This window comes from Amphibalanus amphitrite, unplaced genomic scaffold (genome assembly GCF_019059575.1).
Source record: "Amphibalanus amphitrite isolate SeventyFive unplaced genomic scaffold, NRLGWU_Aamphi_draft 000132F_arrow, whole genome shotgun sequence".
Lineage (NCBI taxonomy): Eukaryota > Metazoa > Arthropoda > Thecostraca > Balanomorpha > Balanidae > Amphibalanus > Amphibalanus amphitrite.
In genome coordinates, this window is record NW_024881627.1 from 577,890 (window position 1) to 591,812 (window position 13,923).

At 49.1% G+C, this 13,923-nt stretch overlaps 1 protein-coding gene across 1 annotated transcript; it reads left to right on the plus strand.

Moving 5' to 3' along the window:
- The first annotated feature begins 2,886 nt into the window (after window positions 1-2,886).
- Window positions 2,887-5,902, plus strand: LOC122381993 (protein hairy-like). The gene is made up of 2 exons (XM_043366818.1): window positions 2,887-4,538; window positions 4,781-5,902. Exons 1-2 carry the CDS (start codon window positions 4,503-4,505, stop codon window positions 5,489-5,491), a joined length of 747 nt encoding a protein of 248 aa, XP_043222753.1. The 5' UTR covers window positions 2,887-4,502; the 3' UTR covers window positions 5,492-5,902.
- Window positions 5,903-13,923: the final 8,021 nt, after the last annotated feature.

Here is a 13,923-nt window from a genome sequence, read left to right on the forward strand (position 1 = left end):
CTACGGAGTGGTGAGGGGGGCGATAGATGTCAACGTGCTACTTTTGAACTGTTTTTCTACGAGGATACGTCGATTGGAACCTCTCAAGATCTCTTTGTGGACTGTTACTCCCATCTCACGTTCAACATGCACCGTGACATCGCCCGTCTCCTGGTTCTGCTCGCCGTAGTGCGGGTACTGACCGTTGTGGCCTGCCCGGCACCAGCGCCGCCATCCAGGTCTACACTTCGAGTGACGGATCACCAGCTCAGGCACCATCTCACCAAAAGAAAACCTGCTTTCCCACGGAACTTTTCTCGGTTTTCATCGAGCTCTACTAGTGATTTGGCCCCAGCTCTAGCCACCCAACGGCTGCCGGCATTCAAATCTTCCCGAGCCCCAGGGACGACGGACCGCGCTCCCGCGCCGCGCGCAGAGCCCCACGGACGCCAGCCGGCGGCCGTGTCGCCTCACCCTCCCCTCCAGTTGAGAGCCCCGCCGGCCCGCGAGGGTGGGGAGCGGCCGCTCGCGCTGCCCGCGTCCCACGGCGCGCCGCCGGCAGCCCAGGCCCCGCCCACCAGCGTCTCCCCGCGCCCCAAGCCTGCCCGCAGCGGCGGACGCCGTCCACAACGCCGCGGCGCCCGCGGTGGCCGCGGCAGGGGCAGGAGCCGACCGGAAACGACAGAAAACCACCATCGGAATCTTCGTATCGGAAGCTTGAATATTCAAAGCCTTAAGCCTAAACTATTGGACCTGACCTATGAACTCCGCCAAAACAATTACGATGTCGTACTACTGTCGGAGACCTGGCTACGCCCTTCTACGCCAAACAGACTTTTAGTGCTCCCAGGCTACTCCCTCAGCCGCACAGACCGACCTGATGGCCGCGGGTACGGCGGCGTCGCAATCGCAACAAAATCGGATATCACATCAGTGCCCATCAAGTTCCCAAGTTTTGAGCGCGGCTGCAGCCAGCTCGAGTCAAAGTGGGCGCTGCTCAAGCTCGACAAAGGTCGTCAACTCATCGTATGTTCTTTATATCGCCCCCCTCACCACTCCGAAACCGCTTTATGTGCCGATTTCGCCGACCTTGAAAATCAGCTACAAAGAGTACTTATCGATCACCCTAGGACCCCGCTCGTCATCTGCGGTGATATAAACTGTGACCTGCTGAAGAAAGAACCCAACTTTCGTGCACGACAACATCTCAGCAGCTTCCTATCGGACTACTCCCTAGACCAGCTAGTAACAACTTCGACTTTCACTTCCGGTTCGCTCCTAGACGTGTGTATGGTGAACAAGGTGGACCTCTTCTCTAACACCCGCGTTGAGTTTTGTCATTTTAGTCCGCATAAATTTATTAGCGTAGATGTCAACGTCCCCAAACTGCGTCCGAAGCCTACAATCATCTCAGCTCGTTCGCTCAACCGTGTTGATGTCACTGCCCTTAATTCTGATCTGGAGCTTGTCGACTGGGAGCCTGTGTTTACCGCCGCGACTGTTAGTGATCAGTGGGATGCATTCGTGTCCAATTTTTTGCCTATTATCGACGACCACGCACCACTCAAGCGCATTACCATTCGGAACCCCACAGCGCCCCCGGCCTCTGCTGCCACACGGAACCTTATGTCCCAGCGCCGCGCCTCGCTACGACTGTCTGGTCGTCAGTCGACAGCTTACAAGGAGCTGAATCGCTCTGTTCGGGCCGCGCTGCGCCGCGACCGGCGAGAGGAGTTACAGAGAAATATCTGCGAGCGGGGTCCCAATAAGGTCTGGCAGTCTATCAGGACAGTTGTAGCAGGGAAAAAGGACGGTCCTAGTGTGCAGCCTAATTTACCCGCCGATGAACTGAATTCATTTTTCGTCTCTGTCGGACCTCGCATCGCTGCGGAGGTCCGGTCTCTCAACACCGCTACCGATCTGAACGTTCGCCTCCCCCGGGTCGGTGCATGTCGTTTTCAGCTCCGCGCGGTCACTCTCGGCGAACTCGGTCACACTATCTTCGGCATGCGCAACTCAGGCGCCAGTGGGACTGATGGCATTTGCATCCGAATGTTAAAGTCCGGCTTCTCAGCTATCGGTCGCGTCATACTTTACATTATCAATACGTGTATTACCAACTCCGATATCCCCGATTCCTGGAAACATTCCACAGTCCACCCCATTTTCAAATCTGGCAGCCCCTCGGATCCCACCAACTTTCGACCAATCTCATTAGTCCCCGTGATTATGAAGGTTGTGGAACGCCTTGTACATCAACAGCTTTACCACTACCTCTCAAATAACTATCTCCTTGCCTCCTCGCAGCATGGTTTTCGCCCCCGACACTCCACAGAGACCGCTCTGCTGTCCGTCACAGACCAAATCCTCGCAGCCTCTGATAGGGGAGAACTTTCACTGTTGTGTCTCCTTGACTTAAGCAAATGCTTTGATGTCATCGACCACGAACTTTTAATTCAAAAACTGGCTATGCACGGGATCGAGACCTCTTGGTTTTCTGCTTTTCTCACGGGACACACCCAGAGCGTGTCCCTATCTAATGGCGCCGGAGGTAGAGTACTGTCGCGGCCGCTTCCAAATAATATGGGCGTCTTCCAAGGATCTGCCCTGGGACCGTTACTCTTCACCATATTTTCGAACAACCTCTCGCTATACGCAGGTGACGCCACCGTTTTCCAATATGCGGACGACACCCAGGTTCTAGTGAGCGGCCGTGCCGACGACCTCAGATCGCTTATCTCTCGCATGGAAGCTTCACTCGCATCAATCAGTGACTGGTTCTGTCTTCACGCTCTCAAGCTAAACGCAAACAAAACACAACTCATGGTTTTTGGCAGCAGACAAAATTTACGGAAAGTACCCGACTTCAGCGTCTCTCTTCGTGACTCTGTGTTGCAGCCATGCGAGCAGGTGGGGAATCTGGGTGTTGTCTTTGACAGCGCCCTGTCCTGGGAAGCACATGTGTCCGAGCTTAGTCGTCGGTGTACTGGCTTGTTGATCGGACTGTCTCACGCACGAAATTGTCTCCCTGACGGCGTCATTAAAGTTCTCGTTACATCTCTGGTCATATCACGAATCAACTACTGCCTCACTGTGTACGGTAACGGGACTCAGAAAAATTTTGACCGACTCCAGAAAATTTTGAACTTTGCCGCTAGAGTGATCTTCGGACGGCGTAAGTTTGACCACGTCTCGGACCTGCACGACAGACTTGGCTGGCTATCACCAAAATCCATGTCAGATTACCTGACACTCACGATCGCGCAAAAGGTCATTAAGCATGAAGAGCCCGAGAACCTCGCTGCACTGTTCGTCCCAAATCAAAATTTTCGAGACCGGCACACACGGCAGGATCATCTCCTTCATCTTCCCCGACCGAGGCTTGAAACCGGAAAACGGCGTTTTGAGTACCGCGCCGCGGCGCTGTTAAATAGCCTCCCACCCCAGGTAGTGCAGCTGCCACCTGCCAGCTTCGCCCGGTCTGCCAGGGCCGCGCTGATTGACAAATCCCCGCTGCGCCGCTGACGAGTCTGTTTAGTAGTAGACAAGGCTTGCCGCCAATAGGTGGACGATCTGTTTGTGCTTATGTATATATATTGTTTGCCTTATGGACATATGTAGATGATTATTGTCGCGACCCCATCGATGGATGACTGTCGTCTAGTGCTGAGTGTTCTTCCCCCTGCCCGCATGATTGTTACCCATTATACTCGGATCTAAGCCGTAATCGCCACGCCATATGTGGAAGGCTTTTGGTGTCAATACATACATACATACATACATACATTTATCTGAAACGTGCACACATCATCATAAGGAAAACTGATCAGAATCCTTATGTGGTAGCCATGAACGTTAACTTTCAACTATCCGACCTGGGTAGTGGGTCCTGATCCCAATTAGCTTGGAGTAAGGCGCAAGGGTACCTAATAGTCGTATGCATAACATTTATTTACCGTTACTGTTAGTGACCATTAGTAGAAAGATTACCTGCATGCTTAATTTTACGTTTCAGGTAATTGTGAAAATATGTCTACTTTCTCGAAATCAATTCGTGCTAACCGGTCGCCGTTCGGCGGCAGCCGGTAGCAGCCTCCGCCCGTCTGTCACAAAGTGTCACCTGTCATCAGCCGCCCGCCGCGTGACCGACTGCAGCTCCGAGACGTGCCGCCAAAACCACCGACCGTCATCTGTCACCCCCCCCCCCCCCTCCTCCAACCCACCCACCTACCGCGGGTCGCTCAATACCACTCCCACCGACGGAGGAGGGGGAGGGAGGGGGTTGACGCGCGACCGGCCGACCGCCGCCTTCACACGCGCCACGTGACCCACGGACCACCTCTGACGTCACGACTACCGCCGATGCAGAGGGCGCTGGTGTCGCGCTGCCAACACCGAGCGCACGAGACGGCCGGCAGCCAGTCGCGTGCCACGAGTCTAAGGGTCTGGGCGTGTTTCGGCGAGCGGAGAGCAGACTTGGTCGAGCGAGCGAGTTGGAGAGAAGAGCTCACAGAATAGCAGCCATGCCGAGCAGCGGGAGGATCTCGGAGACCAGGAGGGTGAGTGAAGTCCTCTGCATTTTATTTTGTTCTTATTTTTTTTAACAGTCTTAAAAAATAATTTGGTTAACTTTGTCATCGCTGTTTAATCCAACCTTTGGACAATAAAGTCGAGGCCACAAGTCATTAGTATCCCAGGCATTCTATTCAAATACATATGTCTCGTAGGTGCTGCAGTCTTTTGTCGGCGACCGTCTGATGTCGGTCAGCGGATAGTTACGGTTCATTCTTTCGTCCCACAGGTAAACAAGCCCATCATGGAGAAGCGGCGCCGAGCGCGCATCAACGACTGTCTGAACGAGCTGAAGAGCCTGGTGCTGGAGGGTCTCAAGAAGGATCCTGCTCGTCACTCCAAGCTCGAGAAGGCCGACATTCTGGAGATGGCCGTCAAACACCTGCGCTCCCTGCAGGCGCGGCCGGCCGCCCCAGCGGCGCGCTTCCAGGAGGGGTACGCCGACTGCGCGCGCGAGGTGGCCGCCTTCCTGAGCGGCCGTCCGGAGCCGGAGCCGGAGCTGCGCCAGCGGCTGATGGTGCACCTGGCCGGCGCGTACCGGCCGCAGGCCCCGCCGGCCGACCGGTCCGACCCGGCTCCGGCCGTGCTCAGCCCCGCCGGCGTGCAGCTGGTGCCGGCCGTGCTGCCCAGCGGCGAGCTCGGCTACATCGTGCAGCCGGCGCCGGCCGGGCTGCTGCTCGGCTCCCCGACCCCGGCCGCCGCCACGAACACAGAGCCGGCCGCGGCCAGCGTGGGCGGCTCGGAGGCCTCCTCGTGCAGCGTCGGCTCGGCCAGCCCGGCGCCCTCCTGGGACCCGGCCGAGACGCGCTGTTCGCCCAGCCCCTGCTCGTCGGAGCGGTCGTTCGGCTCGTGCGCCGGCCGTGCCGACAGCCCGCAGCCGCTCGACCTGGTGGCGCACAACCGTCACCACGACGAGGAGGCCCACTGGAGGCCCTGGTGAGGTCCACTGGAGGCCCTGGTGAGGTGACTGCGTTCACCTGAGGCCCTCAGGAGGCCTGCTCTTTCCACAGTCTGTGCCTTGAGACACTGCCGTTGCGGAGCTCACGCAAAGTTTTCATTCCAATGTGTAGCTGTGCGAACATGGGCCTTACAATGTATATTAACGTGATAAGCGCTGTGTAGAGGTCTTGATTTATGTGATTGTTTTGTATGTTTCTTAAGTGCCATCTGTCTGCCTGCCAAAACTGTTGTGCTATGCAAACGACACTGAGATCGAACGCTCGTTGGATGACTGGGAAGTGCTACTGTTACCTGTATAAATATCTATTTGTGTGCCATGCGATTACGAAATATGTCAAGATGTGTCATTGAATATGCCAGTCCGAAGCAGAATACAACTGCCGAGAAGTGATTCCTGTTTAAACATACAACAACCTCAGGGACTTGACAAGTTGGACTAATGAATATTCATTGCCAGCGGGCCGGATTGATTTATAACATATTACATTAGTTCTCTCACATTCCCAGTTGTCAGAGTGATCAGGGGTGGATGAAAACAGAACAGGTTTAGCCACTCAACCTATAAGCCACCAGGGGCGCGGGAACTACTTTCCGACTGGGGGGCACACCATAATAGAGATCAACCTAGGGTACCCCCAAATCTAGTTTTCTCACCGGTTTTAGGCCACTTGTTTTTCATCCCTCGGCTTTTTCAACAAAAAAGAAAACATTTGCAAAAAAGTGTGGTATTCCGTCTCAAAGCTGTGGGGGCACCGCCCCCACGGCCCCAGAGTTGGGGGGGCAAGCTGCCCCCACTGCTTCCCGGCTCCCGCGCCTATGTAAGCCACTTTAAGTTTTCAGTTCACTAGAAAGGTGTTGAAACCATCGAAGGATTCTAAGAGAAGCGCAATGAGATTATTGCTCTTGTCGTCAAAAGTAATCGCGAGTACGTTTTTTTTCTGGGCCCTTTTGCTATGGGACACGCCCGTTCACACAAAAACTTGAATCCAGTTATCCTGCAAAAAGTAGGTAGATTATCAAAATATGACACCAACTAACTGATAAAAGTTATGTTTAATATGCTAAGGGTGCTGGTGAACTAGTGTAGCAATATTTACAACTTTTTTCATCTTCTATCGTATTAATTACCGAGGGGAGACGGCGGGTGACAACGATTCCCGCGATAGTTTGAAACAAAAAGTGAGTTTACTTTGGCATTGAAACCGCCTGAAACGACACTTAGGCCGGGGGGATCCAGGGCGTCGCAAGTCCATCTACGACACGTCGCAAGTTACGACACATATGCCGTCGCAAGTTGTGTCGTAGCGGAAAAGGAGGGATGTTGAGGAAAGAGGGGTTTGTCGGAGGATACGACAGAACGTAGCTGCGACGAGGCTTAAATACCCGCTTTACTCGAGAATTTAAAAGGCTACAAGATCAGCTGATCCCGTAGTAAACGTCAGTAAGGTCGAAAACTCTATCACGCATAAAGGAACATTCGCCTTTCTGGTTTGCGAGCTTATGAGACAGCAAGGTCAAGCATGTTCTCTGATTCTGAAGCTTTGTATTAACTGGGTGACTTGTGGTTGCTAACGCTCACGTGATTTGCCATAAAATTTGGGATCGATCACAGGAGGTTCGTGGCTATAGGGCATCTCCTTTTTAGGCTCAAGTTCGAATAAGTCAAGTTCAAATTCGAATAAGTCAAATTCATATTGGAAGATGCCAAATGCAAAATCGAATACCTCAAGCTCAAATTGAGATATGCCAACTTCAAATTGGAAGAAGTCAAACGTAATTTCGACTTCCTCAAGATCAAATTCGAATACGCCAAATTCAAATTAGAATAAGACAAATTCAATTTCATCGCAGCTACCTACCGTAAATAAGTAGAATTCTTATGATGCTATTATCATTATCATTACCTATCATTATCATTATTATTATTATTATTATTATTATTATTATTATTGTTATTATTATTATTATTATTATTACTATTATTATTATTATTATTATCATCATTATTATATTATGCTATTATTCTTATGATTTGCTAATCGCCATCTACCTTCGATCGACTTTGGCTGTCGACTCCCATCTCGCCCCGGCTTGTTTCGATAAAAGACTGTGCGTCATTAACTACATATCTCCGACAAATGTATATTGATAGAGACAAGTAGAAAAACACGGAACAAATAGTGCATGGACGCGTTTCGATTACTAAATCTTCATCAGCATGACATAATCACAGAGAAAACAAGATATAGCACACAAACATTCGAGCTCGTCACAGTGCAATCGACGATTGCACTGTGACGAGCTCGAATGTTTGTGTGCTATATCTTGTTTTCTCTGTGATTATGTCATGCTGATGAAGATTTAATAATCGAAACGCGTCCATGCACTATTTGTTCCGTGTTTTTCTACATATCTCCGTTTTTTATTACGCACTTCGCAGCTCTGCCAGGGTGACGCGGTCTATGCTCGACACGAAACGGAAATCTGCCATTTGAAAACTTGTGCCCATAGTATGCAAAAATATCCCGCCATCATGAACTCATATTTACACAAAGCTGTCAGCCAGCGGCGATGTCAGACTGGGCAGTGGCGGGGAGAGCGAGCCGTGTAGCGGCCAACTGGTCACGTGTAGCGGAACTGTCTGACAGCTCAAGATCGCTGACATCCGTGACGGTGTCCAAGCCATCCATTGCTTCGAGTCAATTGTCATTATATGTATGCGTGCAATTACTTTTGCTCCAATTGTAAGGCTTATTTTTTTAATTTTAGACTGCATATGCTTTGCATTTACCCTGGACCTATTTTACCGTATAAGTATGATACGTACATATTTCTCAACATTTTATTTTTCACGCGCTCGTAAAAAGAAAACAAACGCATTCGTCCATCATCAAAGTACTTGCATTGTGACTGAAAATGTCATGCATTCGGTGACGAAGAAATTATTTATAGTGATGAAGGATGGCAAATAAACAAACACTACTAACACAAGACGAAATTGAAGTTGCCTTATTCTAATTTGAATTTGGCGTATTCGAATTTGATCTTGAGTAAGACGAAATTGCATTTGACTTCTTCCAATTTGATGTTGGCGTATCTCAATTTGAGCTTGAGGTATCCGATTTTGTATTTGACATCTTCCAATATGAAGTTGACTTATTCGAATTTGAACTTGACTTATTCGAACTTGAGCCTAAAAAGGTGTAGAATCGATGCTTTAGAAGAAATGAGTTCCGAGAGTTTGAGGTCAGAGAGAGGTAAGAAATTTGTAGATGGAGGTCACAATTGGAGGTTACAGAGGTCATCTGGGACACGTCAGGTCACAGAGGTCAACTTGGGGTCATCACAGAGCTCAATTGGAGACCACGGAGGTAATCTGAGACACGTCAGGTCACAGAGGGCAACTTGGGGGCACGCCAGGTCACAGAGGTCAACCTAGGGTCATCACAGAGCTCAATTGGAGGTCACGGAGGTCATCTGGGACACATCAAGTCACAGCACGTTGCCCCAATAGACGGTAAATAACTTCTGAAAATACCTATCTCCAGTTTTAGTGTTTTCTGAACCAAAATTTTGCGAGGAATCCGATGGTGTGGCCCCCGAAACCTGAAAAATTTCCATTTTTGAGATAGCACCTATTTTTTGAAAAATAAATATTCGTCATGCATAATAGTCAAATAAATTGAAAATATAATGAGTTAATTTTTGTAACAACACTAGAATGTATCGAACATGAATAAGTGATATATTTTAGCTGAGATGATACCATATCTGCGCATACATGTACATGAATTAGTACATTAACCCTCGACGGCCGAGAAGGGGTGGGGCGGGTGCCGCCTCATAGGGTTTTTCGCGATAGCTCAAAACACGCCGAGGCTAGACAGCTGAAACTTGGCATACCTATTCTTTTATTCAAGCTGGATCTTTTGACACCAACCGCATTTTCAGGTCAGGTCAGGTCACTGACCTATAACGTCATAAATGAACTTCTGCACGGTCCTTAGATGTTGCAACTTTGCAACGCCCTCAGTGCCAGAGGAACTTTCACAGGAAGATGAAACTTACAGGACGTAGTATCCTCCAGAGGTCTCACAACTTGCATATCTCGGATTTTTCCCAAAGGTCACATGAGGTCAGTTCGGTCACGTGACCTCACCATTGTAAGTCAATGGGGGAAATATGAAAACTGTTATTTTGGCGCCGGAAATGATCTTAAACTGTCCCAAGCACATGGAATCGTGGTTTCACGCACTTCTTGCAAGGTTCGATCATGAAACCACGATTCCATGTGCTTGGGATAGTTTTAGATCATTTCTGGCGCCAAAATAACAGCTTTCATATTTCCCCCATTGACTTATAATGGTGAGGTCACGTGACCGACCTGACCACATGTGACACTTAGGTAAAATCCGAGATATACAAGTTATGAGGCCTCTGAAGGATACTACGTCCTGTAAGTTTCATCTTCCTGTAAAAGTTCCTCTGGCACTGAGGGCGTTGCAAAGTTGCAACATCTGAGGCCCTTGCAGAGGTTCATTTATGACGTCATAGTTCAGTGACCTGACCTGACCTGAAAATGCGGTTGGTGTCAAAAGATCCAGCTTGAATAAAAGAATAGGTATGCCAAGTTTCAGCTGTCTAGCCTCGGCGTATTTTGAGCTATCGCGAAAAACCCTATGAGGCGGCACCCGCCCCACCCCTTCTCGGCCGTCGAGGGTTAATGTACTAATTCATGTACATGTATGCGCAGATATGGTATCATCTCAGCTAAAATATATCACTTATTCATGTTCGATGCATTCTAGTGTTGTTAAAAAATTAACTCATTATATTTTCAATTTATTTGTCTATTATGCATGACGAATATTTATTTTTCAAAAAATAGGTGCTATCTCAAAAATGGAAATTTTTCAGGTTTCGGGGACCACACCATCGGATTCCTCGCAAAATTTTGGTTCAGAAAACACTAAAACTGGAGATAGGTATTTTCAAAAGTTATTTACCGTCTTCTGGGGCAATGTGACAGAGGTCAACTTGGGGTCATCACAGAGCTCAATTGAAGGTCATTGGGGCCATCTGGGACACGTCAGGTCACAGAGGTCAGCTTGGTGCCATCAGAGAGGTCACTTAGAGGTCACAGAGGTCATATGGGACACGTCAGGTCATAGAGGTCAACTAAAGGTCATCAGAGAGCTCAATTGGAGGTCATCTGGGACACGTCAGGTCACAGAGGTCAGCTTGGAGTCATTAGAGAGCTCAATTGGAGGTCAAGGAGGTCATCTGGGACACGTCAGGTAACAGAGGTCAACTTGGGGTCCTCACAGAGCTCTATTGGAGGTCATGAGGGTCATCTGGGACACGTCAGGTCACAGAGGTTAGCTTGGGGTCATCATAGAGGTCACTTAGAGGTTACAGAGGTCATATGGGACACGCCAGGTCACAGAGGTCAAGTTGGGGTCATCACAGAGCTCAAATGGAGGTCATCTGGGACACGTCAGGTCACAGAGGTCAGCTTGGAGTCATCAGAGAGCTCAATTGGAGGTCACGGAGGTCATCTGAGACACGTCAGGTCACAAAGGTCATGTTGGGGTCATCACATAGCTCTATTGGAGGTCATGGGGGTCATCTGGGACACGTCAGATCACAGAGGTCAGCTTGGAGTCATCAGAGAGCTCAAAAGGATGTCACGGAGGTCATCTGGGACAGGTCAGGTCAAAAAGGTCAACTTGGGGTCATCACAGAGCTCATTGGAGGTCATCGGGGTCAGCTGGGACACGTCGTTTTTGGAATTGGGAGAATATTTTGGGGGATGCCCCTTGCAACGTCCAAGACCGCCTTTCTGGATTCGCCAGTAGTTGCTGGAATGGTGTTAGGCTACTTCATATCCCCGAATACCCCAATAAATGTGAATATAACATATTATGCACCATTTTCAACACTCTCGCTGGCACGGATTGAGGCCTCATAGACGACCCGTCAGTTCAAGCTCTATAACTCGCGTTAGCGTCAACGGATTGCAACCAAATTTTCAGGATCTAAAGTTTAAACAATTTTACACCTACCATGTGAATTTCGTGACCATGACCCGAATGACCTGTGACCTGTGACCTCTTCCTCAAGGCAAGGTCAACTTGCGACACAACTTACGACTGCTATTTCAAATTCGTAAGTTGTGTCGCAAATCAGGCTATTTGCGATAGACTTTACTACTTAAGTAACGCTACTCATCGATTGATCCCTTCAAAAACGACTTACTACACAACTTGCGACACGTCGCAGCTGCGACGAGGCTTACGACTCTCTGGATCCCCCCAGCCTTAATTGGATTAGATCAGTAAACCAGTTTTGAAATGGATAGGCAAATGGCAATGCATGGGGTTCATACTGACAGCATGAATGACCTTCACTATTGATACACGGTTGAAAATGCTTTCAAGCATCTAGGATTGAAACGGAAACAAATCAGTTATGATTTGAAACGTATATTGCCTCTAACCGAGGCAGGAGGAAAGGAAATTTCAAACCAAATCTTCATTATTTTGTTGCGACTCTTGTATCTTTGGTCTCTGTCAATGCTACGGTGATTACCTACTGACGTTGAAATAATCTGGGAACTGGGCTAGTGCTAGAACGTGTAGCCAAAACATAATGGACCGATTGTATCAGTGGCGGAAATTCACGGTATATGCTGACCTACATTTCAGCTACTCACTGGATTGACTAGCGTTTATTTTATATTTATATTTTGTCATGCGTTTTTTTTTTCAATATCTCACCGAAACTGGATCATTTTTACCCGTTGTCAAACCAGGCGCCTGGTTGAAATAGATTGTTGCCTACACCCTCATTCGGGCCTTTTCTTTTTCAATGTATCCATCTTACGAAATAACCCCTTGGATGATTAACGCTCGCCATCACAGAATAAATCAGTACCTATGGACTCGTAACATTAACATAATACGCTTTGCGTCATGCAGTAACCAAAAAGGCACGTGGCTGACCTGCCAACTCTGAGCCTCGGGCAGCCGTCGAACAAAACGACACGGTGCGCTACGGGCTGCACAGCCCAGCCCTGGCCGACATATTGTGACTCTCGTGACAGCAACACGATAGTTCCATGGAGAACTTCAAAGGCGGCTGGCAGCTTAATCACAGAGATCGGTTTAATTGACGTAACCGGAGGCGCGTGCAGGCGCGGCTGCTGAGCCGCGTTATTTATTGCCCTAAGGTGTGTAATTTCACGCATTTTCCGCGGCAGATAAGCGCCCAGCTGGGGCGCGATTTTTTCACTCGGCAATGAAATGAATCTCCCGTTACATTGTGTTAGAGACATGAGAGAGCGTTATAGCCGCCCGGAGCCGGTGATTATGTGGCCGAGTCTCCGGCGGGATGGTTATGTCCGCATTATACGATGTTCAGCGCTCTCCTTATTGCACCACAGCAGGCAGGCACGTGGCAAACGGACCCGGCTGGGAGCCCAGCGAGCACGTGGCCAGGGGACGGACAAAAGTTGGTCTCTAGACAGGCTAATATGAACACGTTTCTGGGTCTCATGAGCGCGTAAATCCTCTGTGAGATAAATAAAAAACTATTTGCACATATATTTGATAAAAGTGTTCGATGACATTTGTTTATTATAGATGCTGTTCATTAAATCAAGCTTTTCAACAGCAACCGTCAAGTAAAATGGTCCCCATGTGCCTGCAAGATGTGAGCACCCTCGCAGTTCGAGCGAGGGTGAGGTCACAGTGACGCTCCCTCCAATCGTCAGTTTTATTGAAGTCACCGCCCCGTCGACAGCGTCGGAGCTCGGACTGACCGACGGCCCTTGTCCCTCCTCAGCTGTCGTACTCCACTGCACGTGGGCGTGGGAAACAGGACAGGGGCCACATGTCATGCCCGCGCCACGTGTGCTGCTTGGGCTGAGGACCGACTGGAAATAATTCAGCTTACTTGCTTCGTGGCAGTCCACATATGTGTGTAGGCAGAAGATGTGCTGAATAAATGGACGGCCTTATCGGTTCTCCCGCCACTTGGCAAGTAACGTTTGCTCATTTAATTTACTCGTCGTATTAAATGAATATCATGTGACAGGCTTGCACCTGCATTATTGTCATAGCGGTGAATCTAGCATGCTAAAGAAAGGAGCGACAAGGTAGCGATTTAATTCAGACGGCATAAAGCTTTTATGTGCAAATGTTGCGATGCTACTTCGGTAAGCGTTTGAAATTGAAGTGACAAACCTTGTTTCATCGAACGTTCAGGGCACGACCGTATAACTGATATTACTGAAACGTTTACAGGCGACGCCTTCCCTTGACACGAGTCATGGTGTTCGACTAAAAACCTCACACTTAAATGTGAATATTTATTTTAAGTTTCCCAAGACATCATTTCACTTTCTCAAAT

What these genes read in the sequence shown, in the direction of transcription:
- LOC122381993 (XM_043366818.1), top strand. Translation starts at nt 4,503, where the DNA reads ATGCCGAGCAGCGGGAGGATCTCGGAGACCAGGAGG. An exon ending in GGATCTCGGAGACCAGGAGG is followed by an intron (nt 4,539 to 4,780) that starts GTGAGTGAAGTC and finishes TTCGTCCCACAG; the next exon opens with GTAAACAAGCCCATCATGGA.